This window comes from Pelophylax lessonae (assembly GCF_965119305.1).
Source record: "Pelophylax lessonae genome assembly, chromosome: 4".
Taxonomy (NCBI): domain Eukaryota; kingdom Metazoa; phylum Chordata; class Amphibia; order Anura; family Ranidae; genus Pelophylax; species Pelophylax lessonae.
Window position 1 is genome coordinate 99,378,364 of NC_138771.1, and position 22,960 is coordinate 99,401,323.

Consider the following 22,960-nt stretch of genomic DNA (forward strand, 5'->3'; position numbering starts at 1 on the left):
CCTTCTCACCCTGGGGCTCCGGAACTGCCACAGGAGTGGGGCAGAGGTTTTGGACCCTCTTTCCAGTTGTCAGCGCTTCTGTTGTAGAAGTTTCTTGTAACTCCACAGATGCTGCTGGCAGGAAATTCCATATCCCTGTCAGTGGTGTAGCAGAAAGGCCAGCTGCCGCTTCTCTCAGGGAGGCTGAAGCTGCTGTTGGTGTTGGGCAGAGCTCAGTCATGTTAGGCCCTGATGCCAGCTGTTCCACAGGGAAGTAAACTGAAAAGTCAGTAGCCTTGCACACATCTTCCTGGGTTACCAATTGTTGCAGGCAGAGATCAGCAGCACTATGCCTGGATGCCCGCTCTTCTGCTGTAGGCTCACTGGGTTGTTTTTCCTGAGCAGAAAAGTCTATTAAATCCCCAGTCTCTGGAATTGCTGAAAATCCAAGGCACGAGCTGGTAGCACTTGGGCCCAGTGCCAACACTTTGGCAGATGATTTATCATCCATATCATCCGACGGAAAGTCAATTAAATTTGTGATCCATGGTTGGGGAATGAAGATGGCTTCCTCTTCTCCCATACCATTATCTAGCTTCTGGACAGAGGCATTCCTCTATTCAAGTTCGTCCTGTGCAGAAACAGGTTCGTAAAGATGAGTCAGCAGTTGCTGCATCCGCCATAAGACCTCTGCATCCAAAATTGTGGGCAAAGCACACTATTACTGTGCCACATTGCTGACTCTTCAGCCAGGATTTCCAGACTATCAGCTGGTACTTCTGAAAATTCCCAGGCAAGGGGAGCCCAGCCCCGGCGCTGAGCAGAGTCTAGCAGCCGTCTGTAGATGATCTCCAGCTCCCATTCCTGAATGGCCATAAACTCCATATCTTCCAGTGCCCAGAGCACTTTCCTCTAACCGCCAATCCAAATCGCTCCCAAAGTTAGGGTCCCTTGACAGCTTCCTGTACAACAATCCCAGGCTGCCGTAGGCAAAGCCTACCATTGGACTGTCATCTGCTATGGGATACATGCCACTGGAGGGCTCTATAGTGCTCTTCCAACCCCATCTCTGCTTAACTCAGCTGTCTGCTCCTTGTACGCTGTATCTCCTAAAAACACCTCCTGCAATCCATACTGTGACCAGTACCTTTTCTGGATAGAGGGGAGGATTTTTCCCTAGAGATCCAAGCACACAGAATCATACCATCCTAGCAGGTCCTGCTCTGACACTTGTCCCCTCTGCTGTATCTGCATCTATCACAACCTCCTTCCGAATTCCTCTTCCATGGCGACTGGTATCTGTACCTCTCCCCTTCTGCTATCCGGACCTTGGATCCAGGTGGAGGTTTGGATGTCCCAGCCTGCAGGAAGCATCCCACAGCTTGCCACCAATGTAACGGAACCATGACCCACACTGTATTTGTGGGCTTCTGTCAGAATTCCGCTTTCTCCAGTTTGAACATAGATATCAGATGTTGTAGCCGCCTATTGCAACCAAGAACGAGACAGCACTCGTTTCAGCTGCAAAATCTGGAAACTCGTTTATTGAACAAAATACAAACTTTTTATACACTTGAGAAGTATGTCAGTCACTACATGAACAATAACCCAAATATTTACGCAAAACCTCACACAATGGTTTAGATAACGAGGTAGGGCTGACTCATGGCTAATCCCCCTCTAGCAACTACTTTAGCTGACAAGGATATCGTTAACATGCTAATCAACTTAGCACTTAAACAAGCCTAGGTGGAGTACGAGGAATCAACAATGTGTGGAAGACAGGTGGTTGAGCTGATATTAGCATCTGCTTTAAGTCTTACTGTCTTGGGGAGACATGGATTTGAATCCAAAGTAACATTACTCCAAGGGCCCCACATATAGTGTATGTCTTTCATTCCCAGTGACAGTGAGTACAGTCACAGCCAACATTTTTTTTCCAGCACTGCCTTAACCTTCTTGGGCATGGAATTCACCAGAGCTTCATAGGTTGCCCCTGGAGTCCTCTTCCACACCTCCATGACGACATCACAGAGCTGGTGGATGTTAGAGACCTTGCGCTCCCCTGCCTTCTGTTTGAGGATGCCCCACAGATATTTAATAGGGTTTAGGTCTGGAGACATGCTTGGCCAGTCCATCACCTTTACCCTCAGCTTCTTTAGGAAGGCAGTGGTCGTCTTGGAGGTGTGTTTAAGGTCGTTATGTTGGAATACTGCCCTGCGGCCCAGTCTCCCAAGGGAGGGGATCATGCTCTGCTTCAGTATGTCACAGTACATGTTGGCATTCATGGTTCCCTCAATGAACTGTAGCTCCCCAGTGCTGGCAACACTCATGCAACCCTAGACCATGACACTCCCACCACCATGCTTGACTGTAGGCAAAACACACTTGTCTTTGTACTCCACACCTGATTGCCACCACACATGCTTGACACCATCTGAAACAAATAAGTTTATCCTGGTCTCATCAGACCACAGGACATGGTTTCAGTCATTCAAGTCCTTAGTCTGCTTGTCTTCAGAAAACGGTTTGTTGGCTTTCTTGTGTATAATCTTTAGAAGAGGCTTTCTTCTGGGATGACAGCCATAGAGACCAATTTGGTGCAGTGTGCGGCGTATGGTCTGAGCATTGACAGGCTGACCCCCCCACCCCCTTCCACCTCTGCAGCAATGCTGGCAGCACTCATATGTCTATTTCCCAAAGACAACCTCTGGATATGACGCTGAGCACGTGCACTCTACTTCTTTGGTCGACCATGGTGTTGTGGAAATTTTGATAGACATATTCTTTAGTTTAAATAGTCATAATGTCTCCCAGTGTCAAGTTTTACTGATAATCGATATTTACAGTGATTATTGCTTTAACAGTCATTGAAAGACTTGTTAGTAATAAGATGGCAGCCATTTCTGCTCATCTCTGCACATGGCTGTGTTTGTACATAAGCCCTGCCCATTGTACTTTCTGTGATTGGTGGTTGTGAAGCCACTCCCTGTAACTTCCTTTTGTTTCACTTGATGTAAATAAACCTGCTCTGCCCTGCCCTCACACAGAACAGATCAGAACACAGAAGGAGGCACACACACACACTGACACACACACACACTGACACTCTCACACACACACACACACAAGCTCACATAACAGCTCACATAACAGCAGCTAACACATCATTCATGCATGAAGAGACACATAAACTCTCACACACAAACACTAGCTCTTATACACATACACATGCACACACATACATATCCAATGGAGAGAGACCTGGCAGATGGCATCGAAATGACCCAGCGCGTTTGTTCCTTTCTTTATCGCCGAGTGCTTGGTAAATCGTTATGCAAAAGAGCGGGCCATTTGTACTTTTCAGTACAAGCCTATTTATTTTCCACGACACATGGGGAGACCTGTTCTGAGTGGAACCTGTCCTGTTAAACCGCTGTATGGTCTTGACCACTGTGCTGCAGCTCAGTTTCAGGGCCTTGGCAATCTTCTCACAGCCTAGACCATCTTTATGTAGAGCAATAATTCTTTTTTTCAGATCCTCAGAGAGTTCTTTGCCATGAGGTGCAATGTTGAACTTCCAGTGACCAGTGTGACACAGTGAGAGCGATAACACCAAATTTAACACACCTGCTTCTCATTCACACCTGAGACCTTGTAACACTAACGAGTCACATGACACCGGGGAGGGAAAATGTAGACATTTTTACTTAGGGGTGTACTCACTTTTATTGCCAGCAGTTTAGACATTAATGGCTGTGTGTTGAGTAATTTTGAGGGGACAGCAAATGTACACTGTTGTACAAGCTGTACACTCACTACTCTACATTGTAGCAAAGTTGGATTTCTTCACTGTTGTCACATGGAAAGGTAAAAAATATTTACAAAAATGCAAGGGGTGGACTTACTTTTGTGAGATACTGTACATGATTTTAAGCAGAACTTTATTGAAAAACAGAACATTGTCTTTCTGGGGGGGGGGGGGGGCACCCAGTTTGATAGGTAACCCCCTCTCTACTTCCTCTGGAATCCCAAGATGCTTGGTCCCCTCCCTTTCTGCCCGCAACCTTCTAGGACACTGCAGGACTCTTCACACAGTGTAGCATGACTCACGCAAGTGCAGTGGTTGCTTCACAGCCGGCTTTCCACACACAGCATGGTGGCGCTTGGGACCCCAAGACTGGTATAGAACTGGCCTATATGAGTACAGAACTGGATCCCTAGACAGGTAAGTTTCTTATTATTAAAAGTCATCAGCTAGCAAGTCAATTCAGACACGGAACTGCAGTTTGGCCCCCTCTCTCTCCTCATTGGCTAACTGATTTTGATTGACAGCAGCAAGAGCCAATGGCGCGGCTGCTGTGTCTCAGCCAATCAGGAGGGAGAGTCCAGGACAGCCGAGGCACATTGCTGGATCGAGAGGGGGCTCAGGTAAGTGTTAGGGGGTTGCTGCACACTGCTGTTTTTTTTAATCTTAATGCATAGAATGCATTAAGATAAAAAACCTGCCTTTATAACCACTTTTTTTTTTTTTAAAAACCCACAGTGCTAATCCTTCAAAAATAGGAAGCGAGAGAGCTGTAGTCCAATGACAGTCCTTCACAATACTATATTTGGTAAAAGAAAAGTGATCTGGGTTATCCAAACAAACACAGCAGAGTTTTAAAGCATTTCAGTGAAAACCTAGTTGACTAAGGCTCTGGCTAAAATGCCTTAGCGTTCTGCTGTTTTTTTTTTTTTTTTTTTGGGCTGCCCCAGATAGCTCATTTTTACCAAAAAAAAAAAAAAAAAAAACGTTGTAAAGGACTGTTGTCAGACTCCTGTTCTCTCTTTAAATTTGTGCTTAGAAGGTGTGCAGGAACCTCAGCTGTTAACGTCTGACATTCCTTTTGTGTATAGTGGCATAGAGGTGAAGACACTCTTGTAATATTTGTATGCCTTTATCGATAAATAATACTGCTGGTCATTAATAGATGAGAGAAAATGCATGCGAGACCCCCAAAACAGAAATGGTTGACTGGACTAGGGTATCTTAGAATAACAAGCACTGTCAGAAAAACGTGCAGTAATAAGTGATCTTCCAACTTTAAATTCTTAGTTAACAATGCTATACACCCTTACATATTTCTAACAAACATTTACTTAAACAGGGATTCTTGATTTTCATAAATTGCAATACATGTTTAAAGCTAGCCAACTGCATCAAAGTGATTCCTTTCTGGCTAAAGGGGGATTACTTTGATGCATTTCTGATTTTGTGCAAAGTTGTTTGTTTTTTTAATAGTCAGGTAAATGTAAAATATTGCATGGTTTCTACCAGCAGATGCAGCTTTAACCACTTCAGTTCTGGAAGATTTTACCCCCTCAATGACCAGGCCATTTTTTGCGATACGGCACTGTGTTGCATTAGCTGACAATTGAGTGGTCGTACGATGCTCTATCCAAATAAATTGTCTTTTATTTCCCACAAATAGCACTTTCTTTTGGTGGTATTCAATTACCTCTGCGGTTTTTATTTATTGCGCTATAAACAAAAAAGACTGACAATTTTGAAATAAAAAAAAATAAAAAAATGTTTTACTTTCTGCTAAAAAACATTCCCACTAAAAAGTATACAAAACAATCAAATGTTTCCATCAATTTAGGCCAATATGTATTCTGCTACATATTTTTGGTAAAAAAATTCTAATAAGTATTTTGATTGGTTTGCGCAAAAGTTATATTGTCTACAAACTATGGGATAGATTTGTGGCATTTTTTTTCCTTCTTGTTTTTACTAGCAATGGTGGTGATTTTTAGCGGGACTGTGACATTGCGGCGGACAAATATGACACTCTGTAACACTTTTTAGGGACCAGTGACACCAATACAATGATCAGTGCTAAAACAAAATGCACTGTTACTGTATAAATGACACTGACAGGGAAGGGGTTAACACTAGGGGTGATCAAGGGGTTAAGTGTGCTCCTAGGGAATGCTTTCTAACTGTGTGGGGGATTGATCTGCTAGAGGAAAAGGGAGATCTGCGTTTCAGCTTAGCTGAAACACAAGATCTCACTCTTCCTCTGTGGCTTTACATAGGCAGGCGGCCGTTCTGTCATTCTCCTGCACGATTGTGGGTGGCTGAAGGACCCGCTGATTGGCTCCCGCTGTGTCTAATCACAGTGGAAGTGGCCCTCCTAGCGGGACGCGCCCCCAAAAACCCTGTGCACAAAATCACATACTTATACATGATTTTGCGCAGCCGGGCTGCCCTGCCGCAGTATACACGCGGTGGCCGGTCCGGAAGTGGTTAACCTGCTTTTTACATTCTTCCTGTAGCTTCTTGCCACTTTTGTTGTAAAAAGCCTGTTTTACTGCCATGGTCTTTTCAGACAGACCATAGTGCTCTGGCAATCAATGCAGTAAAAGTTGTTAGTAAAAGACAGATTGTATTAGCAAAAACAAAAAGAACAAAAAACTCTCCTGAAAACAAAAAAATCCAGTGGCTACTTCAGGGCTTTATGCAAGCAGGCATCTTAAAATACTTGTATCTACGCTGGATCTTTCTGCCAGGAGGTGTAATAAATGCTTCTTTCGGTGTGTAATTACTAGTGCTTATAGGCTATGTGCATAGTCACATTGCCTGAAAAAGAGCTGCATTCAGAGGCATAAAAAAATAAAAAAACATGCTTTTATAAGCAGTTTTTTTCTGCCCATGTGCATGAGGCCTAAGGAGGATTTGTATAATGTACAATACAAAAACAAAAGTAATCTGTTGTTTCTTTTTATCAGTAAATAAGTGCTCGCAATGAACATGTGAGCTGGAAAATACAGGGCACCTTGTGTTTATTATGTTAGAAGACTGCCTTCTGATTTGTTGAGGAAAGTTATTTCACATGCATTGCGTTTATTTGCAAATAGCCCCACTGTTTTCTCCATAAGAGCCGGTTCACACTGCCACGACTTGTCAGGCGACTTGGTGAATGTGAGTGAATGGGCTTTGTTTAATAGTTTAAAAGTAACACAAATGTTCTGTAAAATAGCCAAATGGTTGTTTTAAAAAGATAACAATAAGAATTATAGGATTTAAAATGCACAGCATCATTTTATTGAATAATGCCCATGGTGATTGACCTCTGCAGTGGAGAGCAGGTCTAATGCAGCAGTTCTGATGTACAGATAAACAGTATTTTACAGCTGATGTAGAGCACCTATCGCTTAAAAAGCTAAAGCTGGTAAATACTGCCATGCTATGTATCATGCAAAGAAGGTTGCTAAAGATATGCAGTGTAAAAATGTTATATCTCACAGTTATAATATTTAAAATAAACCAATTAAAGAGAGCCATGCCCTTAAGTGAAACAACAGCTATAGTATAACCACGTGCTCTTAGAGAAGTAGAAACTGTACCATCTACAAACCTTTTAAAATTTGTTTGACCAATTACTTTAACATCTTTGATCTTAATAAAGTTGACAATTTTTACAAAGAGTTCACATGTCCCAAGTAAAAATTTCAATCTCTGTTTTTATTATTTATTATTTATTACAAGTATTTATATAGCATCTGAAATGTATGCAGTGCTTTACAAATACTGTATATTCACATCAGTCCCATCCCTTAGCTTACAGTCTATGGTCCCTATCTCACATACATAAATACTAAGGACAATTCAGACAGGACCCCAGAGACAAAACGGTCTAGTTTCTGGTTAAGTCTGGTAGTCAGAAGATTCAAAACTGGAGTCCATTATTTGTGACATGGTTCCTGAACACCTTGGGGTGTGGCGACTACTCCCTTGGGTCCAGACAATGCCGACTAAAGAAAACTGCCTCACCACACCCTAGGATGTAAGTGTAGATGAGAGTTCAAATGTCAGATTTCGATGTCCACAGATATGAGGAAGTCTCCCTGGTGGAAAGAGGCAATAAAAACCTGGTGGATTCCATACGGAACTTCAGAGCATGAAGATGGAATAGATATCCCTTTTGGGTTTGGGGGCTGTTAACAGTTTGGTATAAAACCCTTAAAACCGCTCTATCACAAATACAGAAGACCTGATAGGACTGCCTGGAGTACTGTTAACTTGTGCAGGGACACAGGAAGGTTGAAAATTATGAACCGAAGGAAGGGGTGGGGGGTTTGGGAACAAAATTCTAGCTTGTCCGCAAAGGTTGACAAACATCTCCCTATTTTAGAGAACTCTTGGCTTGGACTTTATGGATGAGGAGTGGTGAAAGGGACTTTTCTTAATCTCCAGCAAGGGGTGAGCCTTCCCAGACTGAGCTTTAGGCTTCCCTGGCTGAGGAAGATGGGTGGTATTTCTGCCTTTGGCGTAATTGATGATGGCAGCTAGAATAGACCCTTGAAGACCATGCAAAGTAAGCACTTATAAGCACTTCTTTGACTCAGCCTCCGCAGTCAAACACTTTAACTAAAGCACAGTTGGGAATGACCATTTTTTACAGTCCTTATCAAACAGGTACAAGGCTAATAAGGTGTTGGGGGAGGGGGCAATGACAATCTGATCAGGGTGTTTCCGGTCTCCATAAAAGGTAGACCTGCAACAGTGGATTTACCAATAGGGTCTTGGAAGCATTAGGAGCTCTAAAAGATCCCAGAGTAAGGAGAGCACTGGCAGAAGCAACAGACTCATGCTTTAGTTTCAATGTGGTCTATGGTATGGAAATAAGAGCAGAAGCGGTCTCTTTAACTTTTGGAGTGATGGCAGAAAACTGCGACTCCTCAAAACTTCAGCAGCTGAAGGCTGAGAAGCAGCAGGCAGATCTGGTGCAGACTATGTTTTGGAAGGCGTGGGAGGCTTCTGTGTTTAGTCAGCCAACACTTGTGATTAGGCCTATAAAGCCATGCATAACTGAAATAAAAATTCTTCTTAAACAGAGTAGAAGAGGCTGCCATTGCTGATGGAGCTACAGAAGACTACAAAGATGGTAAAGACTTAAGAAGCAGATGGCTGAAGAGTCCAGGCTGCAGGCTACAAACGCATCAGTAGGCATGCTGCAATCAGCACCAGAGTTGTTAGTAGAGTGTGAGCCGGGGGAACCAGGAACAGTGGGATTATCCATGTGTCTAGAAGCAGACATGATACAACTGTGTGGCAATGAAGCAACATTGCTAAGTGTTCAAAGCAAAGCATAATATTAGGTGCCCCCAAAACCCAACCACTGGATAGCAGGTAGAGACTGGATGGCTAAAAGGTGACCAAGTCACTGTAGGGGAAGCATCAGGAACAGCGATGTGCTTCCTCAATGTAGAAAGAGCACAGGGTGTGCAACATTCCACCCAGAAGAGGACATCTGCACTCAGTTAACCCCTTCAATGGTATACACCAGTGGAAAGCAGAGGTTTTAAAAGGTGCCAAGCAATCCACACCACTAGGTAGCTTTCAGTGCTCACTCTGATTGGCATATTAACTGAGTGAGTCTATACAGACAAGGCAAGCACGGAGGCCATTCCAAAAGCTCTGGACCTGGAATGCAGCTTACTTGTTACCACACAGGGTTAACTAAAAAGTGCCTCATGCAGAGCCCAGTGCCTGAAAAGCATTTCCAGGCTAGCCCGACTATGTCCAATACAGTGGTGTCCAACCCCAAAGCCAAGTTGAGGGCAGGCTGGATATCTGCTACCATAAAGAATAGCTTAAGCAGTAGTGTCCTAACTGAAAACAAACTTTAAAAAGCAAAAATAGTGCTAGTAAAAATAGGTTAGTCTTTTCAAAGCAGAGCTAAAGAAAAGATGTCTGACCTCATAGGACACTGGTAGCAGGAGGGGTTTTCCTGAATTGGCCTACAATTTGTTTATTTGCCAGTGTCTAATACTCCTTTAGGTGGCATTATAACCAAATGGCTACAGTCCTGTGAATGTGCACGAGAAGTAATTCATCCTAGGACATGGCAGATGCTGGGATGCCTGGCAAATACCAGGATTCACCCTGGGACCTGGCAGATACTACATGTGCAGCTCAGAGTATAGTCTAATTAAGATTGGGAGAAGGAAGGTAAGAAGACATTACATTATTTTTATTATTATTTTGTAATTAAAAACAACTTTCTATTTGCAATTTTTTAGTTTCAAGCCACAGTTTTGCTTTAAAGTTTTAGAAGCTTTCAGTCACTTGTTACAAAGTGTCTACCAACCAAGTGTTCAACAACTGACTGTACAACTACTCGACGATATGGTAATTTTTTGTCAGCTGAAGACAGGTTTGCAAAACCCTAAACAAAAAGAATGCAGCTTTGATCAAGTTTGTAGACTTCAGTAGGGACAATACAATAAAAAAAAAAAAAAAAGAAATAAAACCCCTTATGAGATGCTTAGCAACTGAAGGTTTGTAAAATCAAAACTATTCTTGGCTAGTAAACTTGGACAAAGGCACTCGTCATCTAGAGAATTGTTGTGGATTACTAAATACTCAATGTTTAGCTACCAGTTCTAAAATCTTTACCAGATGCTCACACTATATACTTACCACCCTACAGTTCGCTGTAACAGATTCTTAATCCAGCCATTTGTGACTTTAGGAAACATCTAAAACAAACACTAGTGTGGAATCCAGCTGTAAGAGTTGTAGTTCTTAAGAAGCACCTCCGATACTGAATAACAATCATTGGTTTATTTACACAATTTCACTTAGTGCTAGGGAGCGGAAATTAGCAACATCAATATGCATGTGCAAGGGAGAATCTTCTGATGCCTCGAAATTATGCTGTGTAATGACTAGCCAATGTCCACAACACACATAGGGTGTCAAAAATCGGATTTTTTAAATTTTGCAACTTTTAAAAAAGTGTTTTGAAGAGTAACTTTATGTACAAAAAAGCAGACATTTAATAATAAAACAATATTAAAGAGGAACTTTATCCATAACAATTTGATAACAAGTATTGTTCTTTAACAAAAGAACATACATTCCACAATAATAATTATCATATCAAAATTAGCGTGTGCTGCAAATTGCCTCCAACATTTCTTCTATTTCTTCTTGCTGGAGGCCGCCATTTTGTTAAAGCCCAGAGCGTTAATTTCCCTATTGAAATCTCTCCCCCCTCTCCTTAGTCTCAAAAACTATATGTCACTTTCTGTAATTAAAATGTGTGCATTTCCAGCCTTGATTGTATGTCATGGCTAATCTAGAGAGGAAGGCAGCAGTAGTCGACAAGTGCTGCCTCTGCCAAGGGAGAAAGGAGAGAGAATCAGGGAGATTAGGTAAGACACTATCCTTGTAAGTTTAACTTAAGCAGCAAAGTTTATCTGTCACCACTCCTGATCTTGTTTCTCTTTCCTTAATCTGGGCTTCCTCTGCATAGTCTGCCATTCCGGTTCTTTCCTCCACCCCCTCAGCAGCAGTAAATCCTAAAGGCTGTCAGCTGATCATCTCTAGCGATTCACTGATTTTCGGCACAGTGCCGAGAATACAGGACAACTGAGGCCGCAAAGCAGGGTGAGACAGCGCCTAACTGGATTTAAACAGTATAGGCACTTATTTTTAATGTTATACATCGCTATACCTGCAAAAGAAGCCAGTCTGAAGTCATCTATCAGGACTTAATTTTCTGATTAAAGTTGTGGTGCATAATAGTCTTAGAAAACAAATTGTGGTGCATAATAGTCTTAGAAAACAAACTGCGAGAGAAATCCGTAACAGATCAGGCTGAAGATTAAAAACTGATTCCATTAAGCAAAGGCTGCTACATCAGCAATCAGGATGACAAATAGAAGGAGGAGGCAAACTGCTAAACCAAGCTAAAAATAGAGGTGTGACAGAGGAGAGCTACAGGGAGGACATACCATTCCTTACTTTCCTCAGTGTCACCCACAAAGTCTTCAGCTTTGGAGTCAGAAGTCCAATAGCCTTTTGAAAGACTTTTACTTTGAATGTTTGTTGCTAGATGAGGATCAATTGTGCATACTGGTCAGATGAGTTCATACTGAACACTGGTATACTGATCACATAGATCATTTAATGTTAAGGTAGTTTTCTTGATGAGATTCTCTACTGTAATGTACAGACAGTATACAACATGTTTATCTGATTTCACATATCTTAAGACAACTGTTGGCATACTGTATGAGCTTCTGAGGTTTATATTAGGTTCACTAAAATAGTTATTAATTCTAAATGCATAAACATGGTGCAAATTATTGACAAAATTTGGGAGTTCAAAACCAGGAACAGATATCGGGATAATCATCTTATATGTCAATCTATAACGCAGTTACTTGATCAGGTCAAATGTATACAAATTGGTCTATAAATATGGTTGCTGAATTACTGCTTTCTAGTAGTTGTTTACTTGCATGTGCTGCACAAGGATAGCCCAGTACAGAAATTGATCATTTATGGAGTTCCCTATAAAACTACCATTTCCAATTAGAGCAAAAGCTAGGTATTTTATATATGTTTACATGTTTTATAGAATCTTTTTAGGTGGCTAGTGCATAGCGAATTAGTTCTTATAAATAGTTTTGATTATGGACAACAAAGACAAATTTAAGTAGGCTCTAATAAAGCAAAGTACGCACTAAGCTACAGGCGACTATTTATCCAATGCTTAGAAGCCAAACACTAAGTTTATAGTAGCTTAAGGGCAGTAAGCAAAAAGCTAACTTACTTAGACATGTCTCCTTCATGAGTTGAGGAAAATATGGAAACTGAGATCAAAAGAAAAAAAAATGAATTCACTTTAAAAAAATGTCACTGTTAACAATAACAACGATTCAACTAATAATGATGGATGAGAAAGGAATACAGAGTAAAGTTTTAAAGCAAATCGATTCTTACCATTCTCTGTAACCACTTGGCACGAATGAGTGTGACTTTCACTTAAATGTTTGGCCATATCATCTAAACCAGAAACATCGGTCAGGAAATCACAGTTCAGGCATACTACGGTTATACGCCTTGTGAAATAAAAACACAGTTGTCTGTTAGGTTACATATACTGCATCCTGTAAAAGAAAACTTCACATAGCTTTAAAACTGGGAATTACATGTTATTTTAACTCATTCATGTAAGAAAGGTTTAATTTGTATGTTCGATCTGCCCTAGCACACTGCCACAACATCCATTTACACACACACACACACACACACACACACACACACACACACACACACACAGTTTGTGTTGTGAGATGCTGCTCTGTACTTATACATAATAAACACTGCTTAACCTAAACAAAAAATGCCTTGCTTTTCATTAATAAATGTTTTTCAACTAGTGTTTTCTACATCCACCAAACACGTTGTTCTCTTTCCCCATGGGTACTAACCACATAAAGGGCATTAGCTGTAATACATATAATACCCTGATGACATGTTTTTCAAGCTGTAGAACCATCTAATCACATTTTCACCCTACCTTATTTTCTCTCAGGTAATTTGGAGGCTTATCATTGCACTGTAAACTTCTAACAAAGCTCCTTGGAGTGGTTTTCTCCACTATATAATAGTGCAGCACTCCTCAAATAATCATATACCAAAAATTAATGATATAAAAAAAAAAAATAAACATGAAATAAATAAACCACTATACAGGTGAATCTCAAAAAATTAGAAATATCATCAAAAGTTAATTTATTTCAGTAATTCAATTCAAAAAGTATAAATTCATTACACACAGTCATACATTTCAAGCACTTCTTTCTTTTTAAGTTTGATGTTCTCTGATGTTCATTGACGGACACAGCTCCTGATATTCCTAACCATTGGGTTATACTGCCCCCTACAGGAGTAGGGCACTAGGCAGAAAAAAAGCTAGACAACGCCTATGGGCAGTCCCAAGGGGTATATACCCACGCTCAGCTATAGGCACTCAGTTTTGTTACAAGCAGTGTCAGAAGAAATCTAACTCCACAGAGGGGTGGGTGCTGTGTTCGTCAATGAACATCAGAGAAAAGGATTTTACAGTAAGACAAAAATCCCATTTTCTCTATAGTTCATTGATGGACACAGCTCCTGATCTTCCTAACCATCTGGACGTCCTAAAACAAGTGTTAAACATGAGGGGCGGGAGCAGCAGAAAAAAATTCAACAAGGCTAAACCATAGCCAACCAGGTAACATGGAGCTCAACCAAGAACAACTAGAGCTCACCTGAAAAAAACAATAAACCCTCAAAGAGGACCAGGTCCTCTAAACAGCAGCCTGCAAAACCTTGCGACCAAAGGAAGCATTCGTATGTGCCAACACATCCACCTTATAAAACTTTGTAAAGGTTTGCACAGACGACGAGGTAGCCGCCTTGCAAACCTGCATCACTGACGCCTGATTACGAAAGGCCCAGGAGGCACTAAGCGCCCGAGTAGAGTGCGCTGTAACCAGGAAAGGAGGAACCTGGCCCTTAAGTGAATAGGCTTGAAACACTGTCTGTCTTATCCATCTGGAAATGGTCGCAGCAAAAGCGGACAACCCCTTCCGCGGTCCGACCGTGAGCACAAATAGTGAGTATAGCTTCCTAAAAGACTCCGTAGCTGCCAGGTACACCCTAACTGCCTGAACCACATCCAAGGAATGCAAGGCAATTTCCTTAGGATGTTTTGGGACACAGGGAAGGCAACACAATGTCTTCATTCAAATGAAAATCAGAAACAACCTTTGGAAGGAACGACGGACAGGGGCGAAGAACCTCCTTATCTCTGTGAACCACCAAGTAAGGTGAACGACAAGACAATGCCGCCAGCTCCGACACCTTGTGCGCAGAAGTGATGGCCACATTCTAGGATAAACGTTAAGTAGGGGAACCTCCCTAAGATTTTCAAAAGGAGGTTTCTGGAGGACTGAAAACACCAAATTGAGGTCCCAAGGCAGCAATGGAGACCACACCGGAGGAGCCAAGAGTCGAAGCACCTGGCTTTCAATTACCAAGCCGGTAAAGCCAGCGACTGTAAAGCAGGATGGAAGATTGGCTCTTGGGACAGAAAATCTTCCCTGCTTACTGAAAAGTATGTCCATGTACAGTATAGTATGCACTCAATACTTGGTCGGGGCTCCTTGTGCATGAATTACTGAATCAATGCGGCGTGCATTGGAGGCGATTAGCCTTTGGCACTGCCGAGGTTTCATGGAAGCCCAGGTTGCTTTGATAGTGGCCTTCAGCTCATCTGCATTGTTGGGTTTGGTGTCTCTCATCTTCCTCTTGACAATACCCCACAGATTCTCTATGTGGTTTAGGTCAAGTGAGTTTGCTGGCCATTCAAGCACAGTGATACCATGATCATTAAACCAGGTAATGGTACATTTAGCAGTGTGGACAGGTGCCAAGTCCTGCTGGAAAATTAAATAAGCATCTCCATAAAGCTGGTCAGCAGAGAGAAGCATAAGGAGCTCTAGAACTTCCTGGTAGAGGGCTGTGCTGACTTTGGTCTTGATAAAACACAGTGGACAAACACCAGCAGATGACTGGACTTCATGCAATTTGGATTTTGTGACTCTCCACTCTTCCTCCAGATGCTGGGACCCTGATTACCAATTGAAAAGAAAAACTTACTTTCATCTGAAAAAGTGAACTTTGAACCACTGAGCAACCGTCCAGTCCTTTTCCCCCCTCAGCCCAGGTAAGATGCTTCTGACGTTGTCTCTGGTTCAGGAGTGGCTTGACACAAGGAATGCAACAGTTGTAGCCCATGTCCTGGATGCATTTGTGTTTGGTGGCTCTTGAAGCACTGACACCAGCCGTAGTCCACTCCTTGTGGATCGCCCCCAAATTCTTAAATGGCCTTTGCCACAGCCTTCTTAGAAGTCTAGTTTGCAGGCCAGTATTTAAGCCAGATAATACGCAGAAGGACCACTGATGATAACAGCCAGCCTAAAAATCAAAGGAGCCGCATCCAAAGAGACATCACAGAGAAACTGCAGCCCCTGGACCAACTAATCCGACAGCTCCGCAAGACGGGGGGAAGCAGTTTCCCCTCCAGGTCCTGGCATAAAAGTTTAGCCCACTCAGTGGGAGCTTGTGACACCAGGGCAATATAAATACTTGCCTAAGTGCCGAACCACCCACAGCGAACATATGGGGGGCCAGAGCCTCTGCCCTCCTATCAGCTGGATATTTAAAGGCTGGGGACTCCTCAACCGGAATGAAGGTAGCTTTAGTTAACCTGGAAACCGAAGAGTCCACTACAGGTGGGACCATTCACCTTTAACCACTTAAGCCCCGGAGGATTTGGCTGCTAAACGACCAGAGGGTATTTTGCGATTCGGCACTGCGTGAATTTAACGGACAATTGCGCGGTCGTGCGACGCTGTACCTAAACGAATTTGGCGTCCTTTTTTTCCCACAAACAGAGCTTTCTTTTGGCGGTATTTGATCACCTGTGCGATTTTTTGATCACGCGCTATAAACAAAAAAAGAGCGTAAATTTTGCAAAAATAGCAATATTTTTCCCTTTTTTTTATATGAAATTCCCCCCAAAAAAAATGTAAAAATCAAAATTTTTTAATATTTTCGGCCAATTTGTTTTATGCTACCTATGTTTGGTAAAAAAAATCGCAAAAAGCGTATTTTGATTGGTTTGCGCAAAAGTTATTGCGTTTACTAACAAAGGGAAAGATTTTTGTCATTTTTGTTGTTTTTTTTTTAACGCGTAATGGCGGCGATCTGCGATTTTTTTTGGGGTACTGCGACATTGCGGCGGACAGATCGGACCCTTGACTGACATTTTTGACACTTTTGGGGTTACCAGTGACATTTCTACAGTAATCAGTGCTATATATATGCACTGTTACTGTAAAAATACACTGGTAGTGAAGGGGTTAACTTTATTTGAGAGGGAGGGGCTGTGTGTGTCCCTAGGGGCATGATTCTAACTGTGATTGGCTGTGGCTTCAACTGTATGCAGAGTGATCAATGGATCTACATAGTAGATCCATGTGATCATCTCTCATACAGAGAGGAGAATGACAGGCAGCTTGTTTACACAAGCTGCCTGACTTTCTCCCTCTCCCCCGCCGATCGCAGAGTGGCCGGCGGCGATCGGGTCCGCCGGTCACACGCGCGGGGGGGTCCGTGACCACGCGGGAGCGGGAGCGCGCCTCCGGCGGCGCGCGCTCGCTCCCTAAACCCTCACAGGCGAGCGACGTAGACCTACGTCACTTTGCCTGTGAGGGGCTGACCGCCGCCGTAGATAGTCGTGCGGCGGTCGGCAAGTGGTTAACGCAGTTAATCCTCATAACCCGCAAGCAAAAAGCGCTTAGGAACCACTGCATTTTGGACAACCCTCGCGGAAAAGGGAACACCTCGCCGCTTTGGAGGGCCTGTGGGTGCCAAAAGGGACTGGTGCCTCCGACGGAGCATCAGCCGCAACCTCCATTTTTAAAGTGTCACGCACTGACACAAACAGTGCATCCACCAGCACTTACCTGACCTGATGAGGTATATATTCAGTGTGAGTTTGTTCAATAAAGGTTGGAGATCTATACAAGCTATTCTTGGCAGGTTTTGTATGGGGCGGCTAGAATATCTGATATCTATGTTCAGACTGGAGGAAGCGGTATTCTGACGGAAGCCCACAAGCGCATTGTGGGGTCATGGTTCCGTTACAGTGAGTAAGTAGTAAAGAAGTATTCAAGCAGTTATACTTCTACTAGAAAGCGGGCAGGCTGCAGAAGAAATGTAAAGAAACTCTTGGCTGCTATACATACGTCAATGGCAGCAAAAGGATTAAATGTGAGTAAATGTGTTTTTTGTGCAGGCACTTACACGCACACACTTCAAGTTTAAGGATCTACTTTAGAATTCTCACAACACTGATTACTCAGAAAGTAAGCAACAGGGATACAATGTACATGTGTACTGTAACAATACAAAAAAAAAAACAAAAAAAAAAAACCACTACAATGCTTCACATCTTACCTTTTGTCCTTAGGATGTTTTTTCAAAGCTTTGGATTTCTTGCTGGAATTTCTGCCATGGAAGCTGCAAAAAAACAATGAAGATGTCAACAGAGGAAATAGGTATGAAACTGGTTAACAAAATCATGATTATAACTACTGATTAATCAATCACTAGATAAACAGAGAACATAGTCACATATTTTCAAAATGCAAAAATAAAAGTTTACCACTGTACTTCCAAAATGAAATATGTATTCTCTACTCACCTCAGCATGTGGCTAGTGTAAGCTTTATTGCAGCTGGTACTGAACTTGCATTTGCTGCAGTGCACATAAGTGTGGAAATGACCCTCAAAATCCACCACTTGACGATGACATTCGATGCATTTATGGAACCCAGGAATGTACCTAAATACAACAAACATAATCAGCCTAATCCATATTGCTCAGGCTTCATATTACAAGCAATACATCACAAAGGTGGATGAACTATAGTAATCAAAATATGGGACAATATAGTTGTTAACTCTAATAAACGGCTTCTGTTGAACTGGCATGCTGGAAAACCAGCATTCGATCAGCACAAGCCGCAGCGCTGATCAGTGTATTCTGATGGAAGAGAGGAGTCCTTGCTGTCAGAATACAAGATACAGCCGAAAAGATCCCTGCATCAACAGGTATACCCTGCTTTAGGTATTAGGGTGATGCAAGTTACAAAATATTCAAATATATTTGACGAAATTGACAACTGTTTACAGATGCTTTTTTCTATACAATAGTTGACCTAAAACGTAAATGAAAATCTGGCCTATGATATTTATTTTCGGATTTTCCTCCAACTTATTGCAGTCTTGTTTCAAATCTCCACAGGTCCTATTGGAAGAGAGACTGCATGCCACAGTGATTTTTTAAGGACTTTTCTCCAGGACTAAATAGACTCTCCTATTTTATGTTGTTTACCATTCCATTCCTATTGCTATTTTTGACAGTTGCATTTGTGCCCTCTTTTTCTTGTATCTGGGTATGTTTAGGGTGTTAAAGTGTCACTAAACCCACATCATAAAAAACTATCAATGAATGGTGTATTGCATGCTGTTCATACTCAGTCACTATAGGATTAATTTTCTATAGTCTGCAAAAAACCCGGTTGATCCTGCTGCTCTTTATCTCCACCTTTTCTGTTCATGTCCCCAATTCAGCTAGGGATTTTGCAACTGTTGAGGCAACTCTGCACACGCTCAGTTTTCAGTGAGTTTCTTTGCTGAGCATTTCCTCCCTATCACATCTGAGCAGCTATAGATTCACATATGTGGGTGTATACACAGTGGTAAATGACAGCCAACTCCCTTCCACCTTCTCCATGCCCACTAATCAGCTAAACACAATGGGGGTGGGATACTACATCTCCATTCACCTCCCTTTTATTCTAAGACACAGGCTGGAGGGATGTGACACAGCAGAAATCCACCCACACAATGTTGTTTCTAGAAAATATTAAAGATTTAATTTCAAATATATAGTTGTATGACAATTTAAAACAGTTTATTGTTATTATTTATTTTTACTCAGTATCGCAAAGGCTGTTTTTTTTATGTAGCAGAGTACTAAAAGCTCCTCCTGCTTATGTTTCCCTACAGAGAGGCTGGGAAAGAGCTGGGTCATGTGAAAGCTGTATATCTATTAGGAAAAAGGTACTTGGATATTTTTTTATTAAAAAAATTACAGTGCCATCATCCACATACAGAAATAGAAGGGGCAATGTAAATTAAGCAGTGTGTCTTTAGTATCATTTTAATGCCCTTTATAAATCTTTTTTTAGTTGCTCCAAACCTCCCATATCTGTACTAAGAAAGCCACCTATCCCCCAGCCTGACATCATATTGAGAGGCTCTATCATGAAGCAGAACACCTGTTTTAATTGTATTTATGCACTAAATCCAAGACAATCTTTAAATGAAAAGGTTTAACTTTATTAGCCAATACACTTGTAAGGCAACAGACAGGCCAGAGAATGGCTTCAATGATGTCTCCATCACAACATTATCATGATTTACCGGTATAAAGCTGAAATTGCACTTTAAATGTTCATTAGAGATCATTTCAACTGCTTCTGTAAAGACTGTCCCCTCTGAAACTACTTTTTTCTTTATAAATAAATTCTGTTTACTAACATTTTTTGCAAGATAAAATAGGCCGTGCTAATCAATGAAATTAGTAAACCAGAATTCAATAATTCACCCCAAACCGATTAACAACGTACTTCAATGCTGATCATTTCTTTTAACAACAGTATTAGGGCTCGTTTACACTTGCCAAAAAATGTGGCATTTGACAAGATTTTTTAAAAGCACTCTGCAGGCCAATCAAAGCCCCTGTCACTAAATAAAATGGTTACCTTACAGTCCTGTTCACATTGTTGCGTTTGCTTTGCTTCAAAAATTTTACCCCATGTCGCTTTCTTGGTGCTTCAAAGCGTCTCCAACGCCTCCAAGTCTATCCAAAGCCAGGGAAGTCTATCAACGCTCGCTAACAGCACCTGCAGCATTTGGGGGGCATTTGTTCATAGTTAGCTTTGTTTTGTTTTAGAGGTATGAGATATCCCAGGAAGCACTGGGAAACCAACAAGCAACCAGAAAGACATCAGCAGTCACTTCCGGTTCATGTGTATATATTCTGGTGCAGATGTCACATCTAGTGTGCAGCATGGAGCGGCAGTAAGGTAAACTGAGTTCAGACGGCACATGCGGTGCACATCATGGGAACGCTATAGCAGAAGGCGAGCGGGACCAGAGAGACAGGACTGAGTGGTGGAGGATCAGTAGAGCTGGGAGACAGGCAAAGGAGAAACTAGCAGATGTCACACGTAGTGAGCAGCATGGGAGCAATATAACAGGAGGTAAGCGAGGACTGGGGAGAGAAAGGACAGAGTGGAGGAAAATCAGCAGAGTTGGGGGACCAGGGTGAGGGAAACAAACAGATGTCACACATGGTGTGCAGCATGAGAGCTAAATAGATGGAAATTGGTGGGAACTGGAGAGGAGGATCAGCAGAGCCTGGGGGTTACCACTGAGTGTGAGATCAGCAGAGCTGGAGGTTACTACTGAGTGGGGAATCAGCAGAGTTGGGGGTAATATTGAGCCAGGGATCTAATGAACAAGGGTACTAATAAGTTGGATATCTGCTAAGTGGAGTACGAATGATCTGGAGATCTGCTGAACAGGGGTACTAATGAGCTGTGGGTATTATTGAGTTGAAGGTACTACTGAGCCCCTTTAAAACAAATAGAAAATCAACATACACAGGACATTTGCCAAGCTTCATTAAAGCTCCAAAAAAAGCATCACAAAAGCATCAAAAACACATAAAAAATGCATGTTATAGGCACTTTAATGTTTGGTAAAATCATAGCAAGTGTAAATGAGCCCTTAGAGATACCTTGTTTTAACTATTAGGACACCAAAGGTTTTGCAGTATATAAAGTGACAATAAACAAAAAGCATTAAGAAAAAAAAAGACAAAATTAAACACGTGTTCCCAATGTCTGAAAAAAATATGTGCAAATACCCTCCCTAATACTTAAAAAAATTGAGAATGGAAGAAAACCTGGATGGACATGTCCATAGGCTCCGTTAGCATACTAACTAAAAAAATTTGATCACTTCTTCAATTGGTTGTCAATTATCCTGTTTCTTATTTTTGTAAATGGCATTTCTGTGTGGTGTACACTATCACGCTATATACTTCCTATACAGATATATTCTATGTTTTACGCTACACCTTCGTGCTCTGTGGTTAACCGGAGCTGTTATTCCTTACACATTGTATGCTATGTACCGTGCCATTTTATATTATGCCATTTCACCTGTTTTTTATCACAACCTTTGATTAAATAAAGAAATTTTAAAAATTTGATCACAGTTATACGGAGATGGCAAAGTAAAGAAACAGTTGTGTACATTTGGTGGCCTTGCCCCCAGTCAATATGTTTTGTTCTTGGCTCCAAATAAACACATATAGACTCATTAACATAAACAAATATGCCTCAATTCACAACCCCTCCCCCAACAAATAGTTTTGGCCATATTTCTCCTTTAAATAATAATTTTATTTTAAGACATGCTGATCTGTTCTATTGATTTATGTGAAATGTAATATTAGGTCTTCTTTAGCAGTATATAATCCCATCATAACAAAGTTGCCTGCTAATTCCTAACAAATGCCTGCTGTCAGTAGGGAGCAGTGAAACTTGAGGAAGTATGGTACTCCTTTTCTCACCTCTTTTCTGCCATCTTTCCTATTAACCTCTTCCCACCTACAGTACGCATATATGCGGCCTCACTGGACTGGGCTTTTTTCTGTGGGGCCACATATATGCGTATCGGTCTTTGTGTTGGGAGCACTTCACAAAGCTTGCTCCCAGGACAGAGTCCAGGGTCTAACCTGGAGTCCCTGGTCCCGTACTAACGATCGGGACCTGGGACTCCTGGTTCCAGGTCACTTGATCACTGTGATAGCCTCTGATTGGCTATCACAGTGATCAGTCACTGTAAAGCACATCCCTGTGTTTTCTTTCCCTCTGAATGAAGGGGAGAGATACATCATATCTCTGTCACTTTGCAGGGAGAAAGAAATAAACAGAACTGTGTGTATTAAAAAAATAAAGAAAAAATAGCTAGATCAAGGCATGATTAGTGTCCAACCAGGGTTAAGGGCCGTACACACTTGACGAAAATCAGACGAAATATCCTCCGATTTTCCTCTGTCTTCTCAGCGTTTATTACCGTTTTTAGTTGACAGTGCATAAATGTTCACGAAATTTCTCGTCCGATTTTTCTTTTTTGGCACATTTGTTCCTAGACTTCCGGGTTGTCAGCAACTTCAGATCATGCGCGGTCTTTCGTATCCGATTTTTCACGGACGTGCTGCATACACATTAAACGAAAATCGGTCGTCTGGGGACGGATGAAAAAAATTTTGGTGTTTGTCCCTCCGTTTTTTTCCGTTGAAAATGTCGGCACCGGCTGCTGAAAGTTGTGTATACACTAGGCGAAAATCGGACGATTTTACCTCAGACGGGAATTTTTGGCAGATTTTCTACTAGTGTGTACCCCACTTTAGTGTTTGGGTCAAGTAAGGGTCAAAAGTCA

General features: G+C 41.8%; 1 protein-coding gene across 3 annotated transcripts in view; it reads right to left on the bottom strand.

Annotated features, from left to right (window-relative positions):
* Nucleotides 1-22,960, bottom strand: part of ZNF280D (zinc finger protein 280D) — a 138,462-nt gene that overhangs the window by 19,144 nt on the left and 96,358 nt on the right. For 2 of the 3 annotated variants that reach the window (XM_082253418.1, XM_082253417.1), the window contains 4 exons: nucleotides 18,081-18,221; nucleotides 17,834-17,896; nucleotides 12,764-12,882; nucleotides 12,594-12,633 (listed from right to left, as the gene is read on the bottom strand). In XM_082253418.1, coding sequence (XP_082109544.1) covers nucleotides 12,594-12,633; nucleotides 12,764-12,882; nucleotides 17,834-17,896; nucleotides 18,081-18,221 — 363 coding nt within the window. The remainder of the gene's footprint in view (nucleotides 1-12,593; nucleotides 12,634-12,763; nucleotides 12,883-17,833; nucleotides 17,897-18,080; nucleotides 18,222-22,960) is intronic. The other variant, XR_014225140.1, reaches the window with a different exon arrangement.